This window comes from Ciona intestinalis, chromosome 5 (genome assembly GCF_000224145.3).
Source record: "Ciona intestinalis chromosome 5, KH, whole genome shotgun sequence".
NCBI lineage: Eukaryota > Metazoa > Chordata > Ascidiacea > Phlebobranchia > Cionidae > Ciona > Ciona intestinalis.
The window spans coordinates 1,743,572-1,763,909 of NC_020170.2; the positions used below are offsets into that span (position 1 = coordinate 1,743,572).

Here is a 20,338-nt window from a genome sequence, read left to right on the forward strand (position 1 = left end):
ATCATATTCTATAATTAAAGATTAGTTTAATAGTAAACAAATGTAAAATGCTAGCTTTAAACAACATTACTTACTTAAAATCTCGTATATAATCCAGAACAGTTGTAGAACCAACTTCATTCAACCATCAACGTATAGTGCAACTGTGCATTGGAAGGCGACGTAAGCGAGGACAAGCTGCAAGGCAATCAACTTAAAAAGCGGGGAAGGATCATCAACGCGGAATTTAAATGTTTACCGACATTTTTATTCCTCGAATTTTTTCCTCCCCGGTAAAATATTTAACCATATTAACTGTAGTTGCACGGTTGCACTGTTGTCACATCCTATATCTCTTGACTAAAATAGTTTATAATTAAGTTATTATCTTTAAACTAAAATCAAAATCCTATGTGAATTAAAGAATTTTAGAATAAATCTTTCGATTTAAAACTGCACAAATAGTGATTACTTTTCTGTTTGGTCAAAAATGGAAAGTCTAAAGTTTCCAATAGTTCTAACTTTAATTATTTGTAGAAATAAGTACGAAAAAAGATTGTCAATAACAGCGGTGTCCAAGATTAACGACGAACACCAAAATATAAAGAAAGAATTAAAAAGCGAGCGTAAAGACTTATAATTTTGACACTGATGGTTTTAATGTACACATACACGTACAGTGTACGACAGCATCTATACCTATACCCAATCTAAAGTAAGTGCTAATTTGAAACATCAAAAAGACAGTGACACAATTAATTAAACAATTAAGGTTCGAGTGGCGTCGAGAGTCAAGGCTTTCATATAGTAGGTTGGGGTAAGATGGGACACGTCTCATTTTCTTTTCTCGTCCCGTTTGGTAGTAAACAAAGAATATTTACAGAGTTATATAACCGTATAGCCCGTAACTCTGAAAAAGCTTTGTTAGTAGTTAAAAACACGGTTATAGGAAATATAGGATTTAGGTGCTAACAGTATCTCATTTTACACCATAATATTGTACGAAAACCATAACTGTACAAGAATTTACATAACTGCAATTTTGCAGTATAATACAGCACAATTTTGACGATCTTTATAATTTACTCGTTCTGTTACGCAATAAAAGTACTTTATAAAACACTTCGTCTCGTCACGATTAAGAAAACGGTCTACCGAATTGTAAAAGGCGAACTATAGAATTGATTCGACCATGTATGCGGCGTCATGTTTTTTTTTTTACTTTTTATGCTTTCGGTTTGAACCTGGAAAATGTGGGGGAAGAAACTTTCGTCGTTTTTTCAATTCCTCTTTGACGTTTAATCCATAACACATGTTAAGTGCTGGTCCCCATATTTCGTTATCAGCAAGGTACAATGCTTGAATTACCAAATCATGAAGTGCTTTTCCAAGCGATCTAGCGTCTTCATACTCTTTGAGAGCAAAAACTGCAAACTGCTCTCTTCTTGCAAGTGCTAACAGAAGCCGCATCTCGACAAGAAGAGAATTGCTGCTATCAGCTTCAAACGCTTCCATCGATATAAACCTCTCATACAGTTGCTTTATTTTTGAGCAGTGGGAATCTTCGCCTTCTAAAAGCTTAACTAATATACCGTCATCCGCACCGCCGATGTAAATCTGACTTGTGTTGCCCATAACAGTGAGTCGAGGCGATGTGGTTTCAGTGACAACAAACAGATACATAACATTTTTTGTCGTTTGTGGATTGAAATCGTCTGAAATCGGCTCACACAGTTTCTTAATCAATGTTTTAACTTTCGGGTCAATCCATTTTAGTTCTGCGGGAAATTCGAAACCCAAATCGTCACAGTCACCGCCTTGAATACCCCATCTTTGCCAAGAGAATTTCGGGTCGTCTCTTAATCTTACAAGGTTTGTTTCACTGTCTTCTTTCTGGGCGTATGGGTCTTTTTTGACGTACAGAAAATTGGGACAAAAGTCTTCCTTTTCAACAGATGTAGTTACATTTAACACGGCGGGCAAGTTAGTTATTTCCGCTTTATGTTCATACAGTACAGTTTGTATGTGAGCTTTACGGACTATTCCTTTGCGGAATTGCTTCGGTAAGTCAAAGAAATCAAAAGGTTTTGATTCACCGGACTTCGTATTCCACCTGCAACATATACACATCGTACATGTAATTATTAAGAATGAATAATGATATTACACTTATTTTATATACTCGAATAACGGGGTAGTGACAGTCGTTATAACACGGGTATTCCGTTTCATATATACCTCTTTTTCGCTTACAATTAAAGTTACTATATGTGTTGGTGAAATTTTGAGTTAGAGCATTTTCCTTCGAACAAGGTATCGTTTGGTTACAATGCGAGCGGCTTACCACTGAGATATATACAGAAAACCGATAATATTATAATATAAGCTGATTAGAGAGTCTTGCCTTATGTTGTATTGCTGTTGTATTAAGTTAACCGCAATTTTCTTTGGTGTTTTTGGTCGGAATGGTGTCAGAATATCGGGAGGACTTTTCGCTTCTTTTATCGTTTCTCTCAGGGCGGCCTTTTCGGCAAATTCCATAGAAACTCCGTTTTCTGTTTCGGTTTTCGGCATGTACTTAGTAAGGTCTTTGCATTTCAAAATTTCTTCCAATTTACCGTCTTTTTCTTCTTCGCCAAGCTGTCTAATAAAATATATAGCTTTCTTACATTTTGCGAATAAATTCAATACATCATCGGACATATTATAACCTACTTAAATCTAAATATTTGCAAAGTATATGTTACATGCGTGCTGTGTGCACATCATTTAATATATTGACATATATAGTAGGGTGGGGTAAGACGGGACACATTTAGCACATAATATTTAAATATTCTGATCGAGTTTTAGGCAGTTAACAAAGGTCTATTGGGTTTCGTAAGGATACTGTTTTATAATTCTTTGAATGTTCTTTATTTAATACCAAATGGGACGATAAAATCGAATTAGAAGGTGTCCCATCTTCCTCCACCGTACTATACTAAGCTAAGGTTAGAATAAGATGGTCCATGTTTTTATTCTCTGTTATTTGGTCGTAAAAAAAAACAATACAGAGTCATTAGACCTCATCCTCACGAATCTAAAAGAGCGTTGTTTATTTTTAAACAAAATTATGAAAATGTAAATGTAGAATACTGTGTGCTAACGGCTAGAAAATCGGTGAGTTCTATAACACTACCGTTTGTGGTACATCAAATAGAACTATAGTTGTCCAACCATTGAGGCAAACGCGATATGTTTGCGTACCAACGCCCGTCATTTAAAAGCAATTGTTTTATATAAACTATGACATTTTAATTTCATGAATATTTGCGTATTTAATACAAACTTTAAATATGCGTTGCTTAAAATTACGAAAAGAATAGCGGTTAAGCAATACATTTATGCGATTTGATTTTTTTAAACTATATTTAACTGTGTTTTCAGAAGTACAAGAAGTTGGATATCTAATTCAATCGGTGTACGAGTGTAAGAAGATACTGTGTAACCTCAACCGATACGCTGATATAAACATGAAACAAACTGACGCCGAATCACTTTAATACTCCGTCCCTTTACTATATATCATATTATAATATGTATTGAACTGTGGTGTAATATGGGATACTCTGGCACATATATTATCCCATATCCCCCGATCATGTTTTAAACAATTAACAACGCTATTTTAAAGTCGTCAAACTACGGTTATGTAACGTTGTTACTATTTTTGGTTTACTACCAAATGGAACGAGAAAAGAGAATAAAAACACACATCTTACCCCAACCTACTATACTTTTTTATGAAGGCAATATTTATCTTATGTGTTTAACAATATGCCCGACACTGTATGCAGAAAGCATACGACCAAGATACAATACAGATGACAATACGACGGCCGATCCATTGTATAAATAACAATGATAAAATGACAACTTTAAACTACTCACCTCAGATCGATAGTCATTGTAATGTTATTATTGCCAAACAGTGCTTCTTCGAATTTTAAAAGAATCGCTTTTTTAATTAACAAGCTTTGCTTCTGTTGTTTATGTAGTTCTAATGCAGCAAGCAGGCGTTCCATGTCGGTCTTTGGTTCCTTGCGATCTTCTTTTTTGTTAGAATCCTGTATAGCACAGACATTTCGGTATAGTACTGTGGAATACCTTTAGCACATAATATTCTAGTTTCTTGATCGTGTTTTGTATAATTAACAACGGTCTTTTAAAGCCGTGAAGGTACGGCAACATAATTCTTTAAACCTTCTTAATTTACTTTCAAATGAGACTAGAAAATGGAATAAAAATCATGTACCATCTTACCACCACCCTACTATATAAATCAGACTACAACTGTGATATGTTCCGTGCATCTTTTCTTTGAAAACGATATCGAAGATCATATTTATTATTGAAACAACGAACAGAAGAAAAACAAAAACAAATAAACTAGAACTAACAGATAACAGTAAATAAACAGATACACCTGTTAAAATTTAAACAATTTACATTTTCCAATCAAACAATTTACATTTTCCAAGCTTACCTCATTTTCGTCATTTTCTTCTTCGTCGTCTTCTTCTGAATCTTCTGAATCTTTTTCACTGTTGCTCTCAGAACTCTCATCTCCATCTTTATCCCGAGATTTCTCATTCACTTCATTGACAATTGAAGATTGAATTCCCTCCCGAAGTCGTTCCCCGATAATCAAAAGATGTTTGTACATGCTAACCAACGACGGTTCGCAGCTTTCCGTTTCCTCCATGCTTAAAATATCTTTCAACAAACTAGAATTCGACATTTTGGTGCAAAATTCAACCACAGAACGCCGAAAATGAATCTATATGATAAAAGTACAAATATGATGCCAATATAAAAATGGCAAAAAAGCTGCCATGTTAAAAAGAAAAACGCTTCAATAAATTGGTTGTTCGTAATTGCTTCCTTTGCTTAACTATTTAATTTCGAAAATTTAACAGCATAAAAGCCCCTGTGTATTCCCTATATATGACCTGCATGCGTTTGGCCGGTAGCCACTGGTCTGTAATTTAAGTACTTCCAAGCCCAGAAAAATACACTTTCCTAGTCGATACTGTTCTAGACGAAAGATATTACCGCTTTAATACACTTAAGCTCATACTCACTGTTGACTGTCAACACAAAACCTCCCAGTTTCCAACTAAAATTGTAGAAAAGTTCCGAAACAAGATCAATACAAAGTTAAATCCGAGCCGCTCTTTGTGTAGTAACAAAGACTTATGACAACACAAAGCTTCGCCAGGCTTTGAATGGAAACCATAGGAACCACGGAAGATGTAATTTAATTAAACTAAACTTAACAGGACTTTGGTCGTAAGATTTTAAAAAGTTAACATTTAACTGGAAATAGTTTAATCTTGTTTGTTTAACAGAGAGCTCGTTTACCTTCTGTAAAGCTGCGCAAGTTCAACTCATACTTAACAAACAATTTGTTTAAACAAGCTCTTCGTTTTATTGTATCCAAATATCGGGCTGTATTGACATTTTTTTAAATCACAACTAATTTGTAGCCCTGTTTTTGCAGGGCCGCTGTAGAAATTAAAGTAAATTGACAATGTAGGCTTGAATTTCTATTATCGCACTTTCTGTTGTGATTTTGCGACGTTAAATCTGTTCACTATAACAAAAAGAAGTCACAACAAACGAAATGCTAGGCGTTCGTAGCAAGAAAAGTTGTTTCGATTGCGTAGGAAACTGCATTAGCCACGGGACAACGTAGTAATGATACTAATGTACCAAGCTCGTTTTTTTGTATTCTTCCAAACTTCATCTTTAGTTCTTGACTGTTGAAATAAATCAATAAATCTGCGTTATGCAAAGTCTACCTATGTGTTAAGAGCCTGTAGTGATTAAGAAACAGCTTTCCTAAAAGCGATTACAAAAGTAAGGTCTTCAGCGTTTGGACTTTGGGGTCGAGCAGAGAACGAAATACACGCATCTCTGAACATGCGATTGCAGGTTGAAACGCGGCACACCAAAACATTACGCCACGACGTTCCTACGTCAGGTTTTCGATGCTTTTTAAAAAAATTCAGAATTAAAACAATTTGTTATTCGATTTTTACCACATGTGTTTGATGCAATGCAGATTTAGATTGGTCTTGTTACTTTATCACGTTGTTAATATACCAACACGCAATGTCAGCAAAAACCAAAACGTGTATTACAAAAAAATCTAGAATCGGAGTCGAAAATATATAAATTATTTGGGTAAAAACACAGGTCAACTTTGATCTTGTAAAACTTGTGACTGCTTAAAAGACTTTATCTGCTTATTATAATTATCTAACTGTTGTGTTGTATCTGCACTTGAGAACGCAGCAACTTCAGGGCCATATGTATCTAACATTCGAAGCCATAAGTCACAGTTGTCTCTAAAAGTGTCGAAAACGATTTTATCTTGTGATTGTGATTCATACATGGAAGGCCCCACATCATCTATTTGTGCACCACCTAAACATTCGTCTTCTGTATATAACACAGCATCCTGTAATATAACAGTCAACAGAGTGATTTATATGCAAAATTAAATTATAGTACAGTGAATGAATGTACCTTGTTATGTACGCATGGTGGGAAAAAGACAGTCAATGCAAAATGATTGGTCTGTTTTATATATCTGGTGCTAATGAGTTACTACATATGTAACTTGCTGTGTGTGTGATTGTTTTTAGGTATGGCTGACAATTTGGAATACTTATTAGTAAGCATTGTGTTGAAGCAAACACTGTTAAACTTTAAGTTATTGCTCTAAGAACATACTCATATGTTATTGTACATAGACCTAGGTAGGGTACCTGTCCAACTGTCATAGCTCTTAATGGATGTTGTAAGATAATTAGTAATCTTTCATTTTCCAGTTGGTGAACTGTGCAGGGTACTGTAGAAAGAGAATTATTTGAATTTAAACTGTAAATGTTAATTATTTATCCTTGCATGGCATAGCCATTTCAGAAGTTATTTGTTTTCATGTTTTTAGGCAACTCATTAGTGACCACAGAGTTGGAGCAGTTAATATTACATGCAAGCCCAATTTCTATATAAAACTTATTTGAATTAAAAATTAAACAGACCAAGTGAGTTTCTATGGCAGAAACGAAAGTAGCAGTTGAGGGGTTTTCCCTCTCTTAGCAAAGCTGGCTCTCCTGCTATCCAGTGTGCTGGTCCAGACACTAAACTCTTTCTGTACAGGGCAGGGTGGTTTAAGCCTGGTACCTTTAATATAAATGCAAACTAATTAATAATTTAAAAGTAAATTTTGTTAAAAGCAAAACTGTATATGAAAATACAAAATACCATGAATTTTTTGGGGCAAACAATTTATAATAATTTAAAAATATTAATAAAAATATGAGATAAATACAATTTTATGTAATTAAAGCATTATATTATAATCTTACCACTAATACATTTCCATCCTTTGAATTTCTATGCAAAACAGCGTATGAGATACGTAGACCACCTATTAAGGAACGCTGACCAACTGTATACGAGAAGTAACCATCGTGGTTTCCAATCACATTACCAGTTTCGTAGCAAATAAACTGACCCGGTTTTGGCGAAATGTAATTCTGTTTAAAAAAATCTTAAAGTGAGAATAGAAATGTGTTTTAATAAAAAAAATTCATTATTTATATGATATACCTATATTAGTTAATATAAAGTAAACATAGCAAAAATCCAAAACATCTGTTTTATAACATTTAATAATTTTAGACTTTATCTCAAATGTAAATTAACTGTGTTTTGTCATGCATGTTGGATTTTTTTGCGCCTAGAATTTGAAACATTCTTGATTTCTTGTTTAGTGAACCAAATTAAGAAGACGTTTTTTTTGTCTCAATAAACTGCTTAGAACTAACCTTAATAAAATTTGAGAATTCCCTTCTTCCAATGAAACAAATACCAGCACTCTCCTTTCTTTTAAGCACAAATGAGATTTCTGAAGCTGCTGCAATTTCCTTTACTTTTGATTTGAAAATCCCACCAAGAGGAAAATAGGAACGAAGCAAGGCAGTTCTATCAACCTAGAAGTGATGTAATAAACAATATAAAATAAACAGTAGTATAGTGGGGTGGGGGAAGATGGGACACCTTTAGCACAAAATATATAAATATCCTGGTCGTGTTTTAAACAATTAACAATGGTCTATAGGAGTCGTGAGGATACCATTGTATAATTCCTTGAATGTTCTTTGTTTATTACCAAAATGTACGAGAAAATAGAATGAAAAGGTGTCCCATCTTCTCCCATCCTACTATACTATGAAAACAAACCTAATTACCTAAATTATAGACATCCAGCAAAACAATAATTCAGGTCTAAATATTAAAATTTTTAATTGCTTACTTTGTGTAAAAAGAAAGTTTGATCTTTGAAAGGGTCCACAGCTTTCAACAATCTTTGTTCTGTGAGTTATGCTTAAAAGTTAAAAGAAATAAAACAATTTGGTGTATTTATTTAATAGGAGCAAACAGAGAAAGACATATTTATAAATAAAGGTATACCCATATAACTGACATTTGTTTATTCTTAATAAAAAACACATTTGAATGAATGAATGTAACCTACTTTATCCTCAATGGCCATTTGTAATTGGTATAATACAGGTGTTCTGTTTCATACACCTTATGCCAGCCTACGAGATTACGAGTATGTTACTTTGTGGGTGATATAACATGGGGTCCCCTACTTCAAAATCTGGTACCCCTTAAAGTACTATGCCCAATGTAACTTTGCTGTTGATAAAATTTGAATTTGGACAACTGTAATTGACCACTGGTTTAAAGCTATCGCATTTTAGTGCTGAGCTAAACATACACTCACACTGGTAGCAGCATTAAGCATGGAACCTGATGTCCTACAATGTATGTAATCGCTTTAAATAGTAAGCAACAGAGCCTGGCATTATACTTCACAACCACAAAAACGATATACAGAAAAGTCATATTGCACCTGCAGTATGGGGAACTTTTGCGGTTAAAACTCGATCATTAAGTGTTGTTCTGGCATAATGTCCAGTTGCTATGACAACATTGCCAAACATTGAGGAGCACTTGTTATGAAATGCTGAAAACTTGACAAGCTGGTTGCATAGAATGTCTGGGTTTGGGGTATTTCCCATTTCATACTGGTCCACCATTGGCATAAACACATTAGTCCAATATTCCTTGACTAGATTTACCTGATTATAAAAATTTAATGTGTTGGTTATATTTTAAGCATAACTCTATATGAAAAATAGAGTCGAAGTAACTATAATACAAAAGCGATTTTTTATACAATAAGGTTACACACATGTTCAAGGTGTTTAAATATATTTTTAATCACTAAATCAACCTAGAAGCAAAATAAAAAATTAAATCAAAGCATGTTCTGACCTCATAGAATGGTATATCCAATGCTCTACACACACGAGTTGCATAAGTTGCATCTTCTTGTACACTACACTGCCCAACTTCATCTTCCAGGTCCCAGTTTCTCATAAAAACTCCCACCACATTTAATCCTCTTCTTTTTAACAGCAGAGCAGCAACAGCACTGTCAACTCCCCCAGATATCGCACATATTACTTTACTCATTTAAATAACTATATCGTTATGGACTGAGAACAAAAAACACAGTTCTGAAACTAAAAACATGACCCATGCTGCTTTTGTATTTTACCGCTTCGGGTTTGATGCTAAATTAGGTAACTGCTTCACTACGTGCAGAAAACAAAATGTCCCCGGCGTAAAATGTAAAATATTCTTAATATTAGATTTTTAAAAAATTAATAACACAACTGTTTAAAATAAAAATTTATGGAACGAAGCATTTTTCATTTTCAGAAAAAGTCACTCAAAACTACCCGAAAATGGTCCCTGCTAGGGTTTCTCTTGCCTCTACTTTATATTAGAATTACTTTGGTGGTGTATATATACCGCGGTTTTTTATTGATTCGTCAGTACTTTAGTACTGCGTCGATTTCGGTTGTTTCTATTAGTTATGGGTACAGTTAAAGAAGGTTTTCTGTGTCCAATTTGTGTTCAAGATTTGGGTTCGTTTCATGGATTACAAAAACATTTCGAAAGCGCACATACAGCGGAGGATCGAGCGGTTTTGGATCAAATTAAAGGTGAGGTTAATTGACATTTTTTTACCAATGCAATGTTGCACTTTAACCGTTAAATTATTAAGAATGCTAAAATTTACGACCCTGCTTGAAATATTATGTTGTTGATAAATGCTTTCGTTTCAGAGGTTTTTTAGATATAGTAGGATGATGGGACACCTATTCATTCTATTTTCTTGTCCCATTTAGTGGTACTAGTAAACAAAGAACATTCAAAGAATAATTAAACCGTATCCTTATGACTGTTGTTTATTGTTTAAAACACGATCAGGATAAGGTGTCATAACTTCCCCACCCTACTATAACATTTTTTAGAAATATGATACTAAAATATAAGAATTTACCAACAAAAGCATACAAGTTTATGAAAAACAAATGCTTTCAATTTCCTATTTTAATAGGTCTTTTCAGCAAGGCAAAAGTTAGATTATTAAAAAAAGATGAAATAACCAACCATGAAGTTGCTTTGTCATCAAATCATTCAATGCAACAACATGCTGGTCCAGTGTGGGAGTCACAAGACATAGGTATCTTTACGTTGAGTCAACCACTTTTTGTTTATAAGGTTTATATGCAAATTAGTTTGTTTGTAGCAGTAAGTTTGTAGATTCAGTTTAACAATTTCTTGTAGTGTTTCATTTTACATGATATGATTGCATTTCACATCAAACATAAAATGTGTGTCAGAACAGCGTGTTTCTGTTTAAAATCTGTAGTGATATATATATATAATTGGTAACATTATATATATATATATATCAAGGATGAACTGGCTAACTCTTGATTATATTCCCTTCCGTAGGATCTTACTCATATAGATTAGAACATATATAGGGTCTTACCCATATAGAATAAATAAACACTTTAAAACGCTTACCTATCCAAAGTAAGTGATCAAGGTAAAACCAAAGTAGCATATGGCACATTTTTTCAAAAGTGTCTTTTTTTTGGCAATGTTTGAGCAAAACTTAAAAATGTGACTTAGATAGTTTTGTTTTACCTCAACGATGCGCATTTTCAAATTTCAGGCCAAACTCGAAACCACACAAGCAACTTTAAAAAGATCAGGGATGCTCGAATTGATAGATTTGTTATCGAATCAAACAAGGTTTTAATTCGGCTTGATAAGGTAGGTAACGTAGGTTTACATAGAAATTTGTACTAAATAAGCTATGGGTTTACAATGTAATTAATGTATTAAAGCCGCATTTTTAATTTATTTTTTCAATTTTTCAGCTTCTTTGCCAAGTTATGAAAACTAAAAGAAAAAACACAAAAGGTTAGTTTAAAAATTTAATATAATGATGGTGGATGGTACTGATAACTGGTAGTCTGTACTCTGTATATAATTTCTACTTTGTATTTGTCTTAAATTGACAATCTGATGCAGACCAGTGTATAAATAAATGTAACTTACTTTATCCCCATGTGGCCGAAAACGGCAGTCATTATAACACGGGTGTTAATACACCTCGTGCCAGCCTAAGAGTTACCATGTATGTTACTTTGTTATAATTGAACATGTTCCACATAAGTGTTAGATTAGCATTGATAGCACAACTAGTATGGCAAAGCAAAAACAATAATATATATTTAACGTTATTTTTAAAAACAACTTACCTTTTAAAACACATGTTTAGAATTTGAACAAACGTTGGTGCCATGGGTGCGTGATGTTGACGTACCATATTGCCCCACATGTGGTGATCGGTTTAACGTTGCGAGAAGACGCCATCATTGTAGGTTGTGTGGGTCTATCATGTGCACTAAATGTTCTTTGTTCGTTCAACTAGAGTTGGCAGGTAAGTGGAAATACTGGAAATATTCTTGGATCTTTTTTGGGATTTATTTTTTTCTCCATACAGTGTAATATTTGTATTTCTGTTTTGTACAAGCAAAAACAGATTATAAAAGATGTTGCATAATAGTATGCGCCTACTTAATGACGTTTAAGGCTCTTCGTTTAAAAAAATCAATTATTAGTAATTGGTACCTACTTATTTTTTTTTTTTTTTTAAATCAATTATTAGTAATTGGTACCTACTTATAGAGTATCCAGTAATAGTTTTGTAAGTGTTTGGTTGAGCCATTATATCAAGCAAATAAAGAAACAAACTAATTTCATTAAAAGCATGAATTGTTTATTATATTAGTCACATAAAACTAAAAACAGTGATAAATAACTTCATTTTGGGGTTGCTAGACTGTATATTATATTAAGGGTAATGCGGCAACTATTTTAAATATAACTCTTTTTTGTAATTGGATAAAGTGTAGTCCAATGTGTTCTATAAACATTTCTTAATAAATGTTTTGTATATTATTTAGTAAAGAAGGCGGGAAATAATTTTTGTCCAAATTAATTTAAACTATATAGAATCTATTTCAGATCAATTGGTGGAAAGCTTAAGGAAAGTACCTGGTATGCGTAAAAGAACACAATCAGATTTGAACCTGTCTCGTAGCGCATCGATGAGCTCATCTCAAGACGAGGAGATCAGTTTACGTTGTTGTCATGATTGCTATGTTGTGCTAATGAAGAGAAAAGACAGATTGGAACAAGACAAAAATATGCCCTTGTTAGTTCTTCTTTATGAGGTATGGGCAATTATATTTTATTGGGAGTAAAATTTTCTAACTATATTACATCTATTTTAATCGGGTGTTATTAAAATGAACCAACTCTGGACTAGATTCGAGGTCGCTTGGTGTGCCTTGGGGTAAAACCTCAACGGTATCGGTATAGCATTGAATGTAGTCACAAAAACTTCCAAGTTCTTAACTGTTAGTAGTAGACTTAACACCCATTTGTAAATATTTATTCCTAAGAACCATAAGTAGATACATGCAACATAGAACTCAAAACCTGTGTTTGCTGATAAAGTATTAAAAAAGAATGTGTTTTTATGCTTTTGTTTAGACATATCCACATATTAATTAAAAATACGTCATTCGTCCAATATTTCATTTTTTTGCTCCATGCAGAAATTACAAAGTGCAACTAATGGGGCTAACAGCCTGGCACCAGAATATGAAAAAATTGCTGATTCTCTCAAGTAAGCAACTAAGTCTGATAGGCTATTATTTACTTAAGAACCAACGCTTTGAAGTTATATTTAGCTTACCTTCATGGCCTCATTATGGTACATAGGACATTACTCTTAAGAAGGCTGTCTCCAAAGGGTATCTAAATGTTAGTTCTCGAAAAATAAATTTGCTGACAAGCTCAATCAAACCTATAACATATCTGGCTGCAATAGTTTATATGCACCAGTCTATATGACTATGGTGTTTTATCTTCCTTAATTTTGGTGTTTATAATTCAAAATACTTTTATCCAATCAGTCAAGGTGAGGAGACTTACGAACTGGACACAGCAAATGAATTGCGTTTCAAGCTTATTAAGTTGTATGAGAAAATTGATGTTGTGAGTAAGAAGATAGAGGTGCTGAACTCAGAAGATGAAGAATTTCCTCTTTCACCGACGACAGTTCGACTTCAAACTTCAATACGTAGAGCTTCACATGCTTATTTACAAGTAAAGCTTTGTTTTTTGTGCTGTCGCCCACCATCTAATAAGTAATTTAATATATATGTGGTTGCTTCTACAAAAATTTATAGTATTTGCTTATAGTAGTAAAATAATAATATGAGTTTTAATAGGAGAATATGAGAAAAAATATTTTGAAATACATTTTTGCAGAAGACATTTTATTTTAACATTTAAACATTTTATTCCAAAATTTCATTGAAACATTTTTTTACAAAAGATAATGTAAAAAAAAATATTTGTTTAGGAGAACATGTTGACTCTTCGCTCTCTTCCCTCGTTCCCAAAACTTGAGATCCTCCAGAAGAATCGGAGGCAGGAGCAGGAGAAAAAGATGAGGAGACAGAGAGAAGAAGCTGAACGACAAAGAATAGAAGAAGAAAGAAGAGAAATGGAATTAGAAGCTCAGAAGATTAGGTCAGTAAAATTTTTAGTGGTTTCATTTAAGAAAAAAAGGTGTAAATTATCTGTACAAAACTTGTGCAGAAATAGTAGACTTGAATCTTGAAGGTTGTAGAAATCGGTACCAAAAAACTTTACTGTTTAATGTGGTTGCTTAGCATTTCTTTCATGAAGAATATTTTAGGTTGTAACCCAATAGGTTAATACTTCTAACCCCAATGTGTTAAATCAATATTAGTTAAAATTCTAGTTATAAGTCAAACAGTTATATAACCAATAAAATTTTAATAGAAATCACCAACCACAAGTTTCTAGTATGCATAAAAGCAGCTCCGATGCTGTATTAGATAAAGGGTGGCGTGCTAACACTGTCAATCAAAATTCAAATCAATTCGGAAATCCTTTTGAGACGAACCCATTGTTGGAGCAGATCAATTATGTTCAGCAAATGTTAAAACAAGCAAAATCGGAAAATCGTTTCGAAGAAATAGAAAGTCTAAATCGGAACTTACGAGAGCTGGAGAATGAGTTGAAAAGGCAGGAAATTCGGGGTAAAAAGGTTCCTCAAAAGAAACTGCAAAATACGAATCCTTTTCTTATTGATACCCCTTCAACAAATGGAAATACAAATCCATTCTTAATGGATGAAACTGCTAAACCATTCAATAAATCTTATGGCAATCCTTTTGAAGAGACTGAAGCAGACCCTGTGCTACACCAAATATCTTATATTAAAAACTGCATTGAAAAAGCCGTGAAAGCGGGAAAGACTGATGAAGCTAGAATGTTAAGAGAAAACTTGGAGCAATTGCATTTGATGTATACAAATCAATAGTGTTAATAAGAAAATATTAATAATTGCTGTTAAGGTATTTAAATCTGATGTTGTACTGCTTTCAATCACAGGCATGAAGTTTTTATACAATATGTATTACATTGTTCATATATGACTGACCTGTGTTTGGTTTGATTTTCTTCCCTTTATACTTCAATGAAATTTTTCTCTTTTAAAACTAAAAGAGTCAATAGCAGTGTTCGCATGGTGCATTAATTTATTTTTCATGTGCAATTTTGATTCATCTGAACATAATACATAAGTTTTAATGTTTTTGCAGGAAAGTGGGGAACATCCAGAAAAAAAAAACAGTAAAATATTCAAAAAATAAACAATTTGCAACAGTGCAAATTTTAGACTACAGAAGTAAAGGTATAAATTGGTTCCACGTAACTTCCAACGAACAATAATTTTGGATTTGCCTTTGCTGTTATAGTTAGGGTATGTAGCTAGACTGTGGAAGATTCCAGCCATTGCTGTAATTCAGTTGGACAGCCAGGATATCTGTATACAGCTTCTTTCAGCTGTTGTTCTTCAAGTAAAAGTATGGTTGGTTGGTATTCCTTTAAAAGTTTTGAAGCCAGAGATAAAGTTGACTCTTTGGGTTTAATTAGTTCTAGCTCCATTAGATGTTCAAATGCTTTCAATACAACAGGTTTGTTATGCTTTTGAAGTATGTGTAACTTTTTCTGGGTAAACTTTAAGAATTCGTTATACACCATATGGAAGTTAAATGATTCGCCAGCATAAATATTGGTCAGATGGTTCATAGCAATAATAAGGCAAAGTTCTAAAACTGAAACTCCATGCAGAATGTTGGCTTTTGGGTCTGAGAACACATTCCTAGCAGAATCTGCTATATCAGCTGCTGTTATGAACTGGTGATTCACATTCAGTTTGCAGATTGGTTGAACCAATAGACACTGCAGTGATGGCATTTCTTTGGAAATAGAAAACTGACGTTTTAAAATATCTTGCACAGAAGCATTATTACTAAGTTCCACAACATTTGCATTCCAACGTTCTAAAAAACTTTTGTGTTTTGCTGTTTTACAGAATCCTGCATCTAGCAGCAGCATATTTGAGAAGGCTTGTAGATAATTTTCAGCTGTCCATTGGTTACAAATGTAAAGTTGCCGATGAGAAAACCTAGACTTCACTCTTTTTTCCATCAGTTCAATTACATCTAACCTGCAGGTAAGTCCAACGACCACCAAGGGTGTCAGTCCTGCCATTGCAAGATCAAAGAGGTTATACAACAACGTCTGGTTCTTATGCTGAGTAAATAAGTCAAACTCTTCTAAGATGAATAAAATTGGCTGAGAACTGTGAGATGACCCTCCTCTTAAAGCTTCCAATAAAAACTGAAGAGTTTCAGAAAAAGATCCGAACACTTTGTCTCCTAGTGTGTTTTCAAGGTGAAGTTGTCTTGTTATTTCTGCCAACGCAATCCTGTAAAATTGAAAAAGTTAGTGCAAGTTTGTTTCTTATTTTAATACCTTAGTGGTTGCAGATTATAAACAAGTAATATATGTACCAGTGTGACCATAACATGTGTTTCTTCTGGTAAGACATTTACCAGTAATTGTTCAAACCTGGTAGTTAATAATGGGCAAATTGTTGATCATATAGAAAAAAAACAATTCCACACTAAATTTTACATTTTGATATTGGTAACTCCAGGAGATATACCACAAGGTGTATGAAATAAGACAGCCATGTTATAAATATTGGAAGTTTTCCCATCAAGAACTGCAGGAAGTTAAAAAAGTAAAGTCAATTAGAAAAAAATGAGACATTAAAAAAAGATCATGTGAGACATATCAAAATATCATCTTTACCTATCATCAGTTTGCATGTATCCATTCAAACGCACAATGATTAGAGTTTTTGATAATTTCTTTTGTAAAAGGTCAACTGTCGTTTTGAGTAATGTTGTTTTTCCACTGCCTTTTGAGCCAATCACCAACAAAGAGTTACTTTCACCATATTCGACACTCCTTGTTATCAGATCTTTCAGATCTTGTTGAAATTTTTCAATGTCCTGTCGACATTTGGTTTCTTTACCAAACAGTCTATTACGTAAAACAGACTGAGCATCTAACAAGACCTGATTCATGTCTGTAATCTATGAATTATCTTTTTACAAAATTACGAATGGCATAAATATATACATATTAATCAAAACTTTAAACAACTTCAGTTGTCAGTGGTTTTTAACTTATGGTACTTGTACCGTGGTGGTACATGAAGGTCCCACAGGTGGTACACAAGCAACTAATTAAACAAATGAACAGTATATGAAAAAAACTACAGATTTTTGCTTTACAATGTACTTTTTTTTAAATAACTGTGATAGGTCTCTGTAAATAAAAATGGGGTGTAAAGAGAGTTTAAGAACCACTGGCCTACATAATATTAAACATGGTGCATCTATAAACAAATCACATATTCAACATCATGTAGGTCCAGTACAAATTTGAATTAAGTTTTCGCCACAAATATCTTGAAGTTCTGCCCCCTTTAATGCTTGAAATAAAGCGTTAAAGTTTGCCGATTTTCCTTCATTCCGTAACCATTGTACAAGTCCTTTCATGCATTGCATTGGAGGTGTATTTTCCGACTGCTTGAAATATTCAATGTCACTACTTGTATATCCAAGTTCATAGAATACATTTTCCCATTCAAACTTGCACAGCGTTCTACTCCATCTCATTAGTTGTTTTTCAGGTGGAATTTCTTCTCCAAATTTTTCCAAGAAGCTGGTAGTTTGTGTAACGTCTAAAAATTTACAAAATTAGTTTCATATAGACTTAGTTAACATGCATGCTTACGATTGAATTGAAATTGACAATGACATTACAAATAGTTCTTTCTCATAACACTGTAAGCGTCTAGGCCCTATACCATAAAACGTATAATAAAATACCTTCATTTATTTCATTCAGCTTGACACAGTCCAGCAGTGTTTTAGCTAACCAAGGGTAATCTTCAGATAACACTTGACAGAAAACAACGAAATCTTTCGCGCTCAACAGTTGCACACAATCCAAAATTTTAATAGTTTTATCTAGTTGGATCCTTTGCGATTGTATAATTTGATATTGTCTTTCTTTTAAAATTCCGAGTCCGTACAGATTTTCTGTTAACATTCCGCTGTCAACAATATTTGAAATTAACAGCTTCCGATGCTTGCCGATGATACTGCGGGCCAACATGTTTATTATGCATTAACAAACTTGTACTTTTTTGTTTCACTTTCAATGATACTTCCCCTACTTCGTAATCGCCCGTTGGTTTCTCTTTGAGCCCGAAAATTAATTGCACTTGAGACCCGAAACAAGAGAGTATAGCTGTAATGGATAGACACGTATAGTACGACTTGATTTAAAAAATCTTAATAGCAATTGATCCAACCCTGTGACCGTTTATGGGTTGAATGTGGGTTGAGCACGGTTAGAATGTTATTGAGCAATGTTATTGAGCACGGGAATGTTATTGAGCACGGCTTTTACGACTTTGTTGTTAATTGTTTGAAATACGATCAGGATGTTTAGATATTACGTGCTGAAGATGTTCCATCTTCCCCCACCCTACTATATAGTCGACAGAGGAAAGACGAGACCCTTGGGCACATATTGGCCAATATTTCCAAAATTAAAAAAGATCACGGTTTCGAGGTGATACCACGAATTAACTTTATTAATTGACAACAATTCAAAAAATATTAAAACACACGGAAGTTATAATTAGCGATTCGCAGAACAAGTGTAATTTTACCAATTTGAAAACAAGGCAAAGAAACTAGTAATGAATGAATGTAACTTACTTTATCCTCGCGTGGCTGGAAAACGACAGTCGTTATCACACGGGTTTAGCACCTCGTGCCAGCTTACGAGTAACCATGTATGTTACTTTGTGGGTGATTATTTTTTTGGCCGATAATTGGACAACCCATTAGTGACCACTAGGTTCGAGCAATTGCCGTTAAGTGTCTTGCCCCAAGGACACATACGCCCACACTGGTAGCAACATCGAGCCTTGAACCCATTACCTCTGGGTTACAGGCAGGCGCGCCAACCACTATGCCACGGCGCCGGGTAGTACTGCCAGTTAAATTTCAGTAGGCTAACTACATGTTTCAGAATACTATTAAGATAAAGTCTCTCATTTTTTTGTCCCGTCTTACCCCACTTGGTAGTTGTATGTTTTTTTTAGCCAAACTAGAAGGGTTTGTTTTTTAATATAATAATTTATACCTCGAGGGTAATTTTACCTCGTTAACAAATACATTATAGTGTTATAATAGCAAGGTAAAAAAATATATTTGAAACTCAGTGACAGGCCCTTGTGTTTTGCATTGGTTTTGCACACATAGCACACAGCAGAGTCCGTATATAAACTGATATAAACTTATTTATAAACGGACTCTGGCACACGGTGTTTTACACACATAGCCTACAATGATAGCGGCAATGAGCTTCTAACCAGATATTCTTCAATTACAAGGCATGTGCTTTAACGGTCGATCAATTAAAAATGAATTAGAAGCAACCTTATTACGACAGAAGTAGGTAATGTCTTATATTTCCATGGTTGAACCAAATATTGTAATCTAGGGCGCCGTCTAGCGTGTATGTAGAGAGCGCAATGTTTCAATTCTTTTGCGCAACTTTGTGCAATCGGAATGCTGTTTACGTAGAGATACGTACCGCAACATTTAGGCATCAAAAGGTTTCGATTTCCGGACCCTTTATAAAGCTGTTCTCTGGGATGACAGTCATGAATTCAGTTTTTTGGATACAACTACAACATGGTAAGGCTAACAACGTATTTGCCTATTGAATAGCATACTATCATAGCATTACTATTAGCATATAGTTGGTCATTGTTTCTCATTGCATAGTATTTTTCGTTATAAGTAGAATGAGATGTTTAAAATTATATGATGTCGGAAATTTCGTGTGTAATGTTGAATAAACGAATAATATTAAAAATTTGTATATATATATATATACAGTGGCGCAGCCAGGGGGGGGGTTTCGGGGGTCGCGACCCCCCCCTTTTATAAAATAAAAAAATAAAATATTTAAAAAAAAAAATTTTTTTTTTTTGAGAATTGAAAATTAAAAATTTTTTTTTGAGAATTACAAAATTTTTTTATGCGGCCATGACTTTGAAAACGTATAGGTTCGTTTTAATTAAAACATGCACTACGTCGAGGCTGTGGACTATGCTTCTGAAATCTGATAATATCGTTTTTCAACCAACGAAACCAACAAACCTTTAACGAAAACGAGATTTTTATTACGCGATAACGTAAGTATCAAATGTTTTTTTGTATACAAAGAATACGTTTACACAAGTAACTTTAGTCTTCTTGCTTTTTGCTGACTAAACTGCATTAACAATTCGTCAGAATCGATATTAACGTCC

At 33.8% G+C, this 20,338-nt stretch overlaps 4 protein-coding genes across 5 annotated transcripts in view; 2 read left to right on the top strand and 2 right to left on the bottom strand.

Moving 5' to 3' along the window:
• Positions 1-6,005: 6,005 nt before the first annotated feature.
• On the bottom strand, positions 6,006-9,660 carry LOC100175674 (mitochondrial tRNA-specific 2-thiouridylase 1). The gene is made up of 8 exons (XM_002121327.4): positions 9,382-9,660; positions 8,957-9,185; positions 8,351-8,409; positions 7,863-8,027; positions 7,401-7,571; positions 7,074-7,215; positions 6,798-6,880; positions 6,006-6,487 (listed from the first exon to the last, which is right to left on the bottom strand). Exons 1-8 carry the CDS (start codon positions 9,580-9,582, stop codon positions 6,224-6,226), a joined length of 1,314 nt encoding a protein of 437 aa, XP_002121363.1. The 5' UTR covers positions 9,583-9,660; the 3' UTR covers positions 6,006-6,223.
• A 275-nt stretch (positions 9,661-9,935) lies between these two features.
• LOC100185016 (rabenosyn-5) lies at positions 9,936-15,175 on the top strand. Of its 2 annotated transcripts, none has more exons than XM_018812012.2 (10): positions 9,936-10,118; positions 10,517-10,642; positions 11,144-11,244; positions 11,352-11,394; positions 11,756-11,917; positions 12,493-12,713; positions 13,101-13,171; positions 13,461-13,653; positions 13,913-14,082; positions 14,359-15,175. In XM_018812012.2, the coding sequence occupies exons 1-10, from the start codon at positions 9,989-9,991 to the stop codon at positions 14,900-14,902; spliced, it is 1,761 nt and encodes a 586-aa protein (XP_018667557.1). In that variant the 5' UTR covers positions 9,936-9,988; the 3' UTR covers positions 14,903-15,175. The 2 variants fall into 2 exon arrangements, with proteins under 2 accessions (XP_018667557.1, XP_002122676.1); XM_002122640.5 differs by having other exon boundaries at positions 12,505-12,713.
• LOC100183401 (origin recognition complex subunit 4) lies at positions 15,102-18,221 on the bottom strand. The gene is made up of 3 exons (XM_002121251.5): positions 17,832-18,221; positions 16,744-17,683; positions 15,102-16,354 (listed from the first exon to the last, which is right to left on the bottom strand). The coding sequence occupies exons 2-3, from the start codon at positions 17,019-17,021 to the stop codon at positions 15,352-15,354; spliced, it is 1,281 nt and encodes a 426-aa protein (XP_002121287.2). The 5' UTR covers positions 17,022-17,683; positions 17,832-18,221; the 3' UTR covers positions 15,102-15,351.
• A 1,374-nt stretch (positions 18,222-19,595) lies between these two features.
• The window catches only part of LOC100177993 (elongation factor 2-like), a 6,596-nt gene continuing 5,853 nt past the window's right edge, over positions 19,596-20,338 (top strand). Inside the window, exon 1 of the mRNA XM_026834753.1 lies at positions 19,596-19,718. Within this exon, the coding sequence (XP_026690554.1) occupies positions 19,716-19,718 (3 nt within the window). The 5' untranslated portion in view covers positions 19,596-19,715. The remainder of the gene's footprint in view (positions 19,719-20,338) is intronic.

Excerpts from the sequence above, each read along its gene's own strand:
- LOC100175674 (XM_002121327.4), bottom strand. The coding sequence starts at position 9,582 with ATGAGTAAAGTAATATGTGCGATATCTGGGGGAGTTGACAGTGCTGTT. Across the intron at positions 8,410-8,956 it reads AAAAGTTCCCCATACTGCAG|AACAAAGATTGTTGAAAGCT; the intron begins GTGCAATATGAC and ends CATAACTCACAG. Across the intron at positions 7,572-7,862 it reads AATTCTCAAATTTTATTAAG|AATTACATTTCGCCAAAACC; the intron begins GTTAGTTCTAAG and ends TTTTTTAAACAG.
- LOC100185016 (XM_018812012.2), top strand. The coding sequence starts at position 9,989 with ATGGGTACAGTTAAAGAAGGTTTTCTGTGTCCAATTTGTGTTCAAGAT. Across the intron at positions 10,119-10,516 it reads GGTTTTGGATCAAATTAAAG|GTCTTTTCAGCAAGGCAAAA; the intron begins GTGAGGTTAATT and ends CTATTTTAATAG. Across the intron at positions 11,245-11,351 it reads TTTTAATTCGGCTTGATAAG|CTTCTTTGCCAAGTTATGAA; the intron begins GTAGGTAACGTA and ends TCAATTTTTCAG.
- LOC100183401 (XM_002121251.5), bottom strand. The coding sequence starts at position 17,021 with ATGAATCAGGTCTTGTTAGATGCTCAGTCTGTTTTACGTAATAGACTG. Across the intron at positions 16,355-16,743 it reads TACATGCAAACTGATGATAG|GATTGCGTTGGCAGAAATAA; the intron begins GTAAAGATGATA and ends TCAATTTTACAG.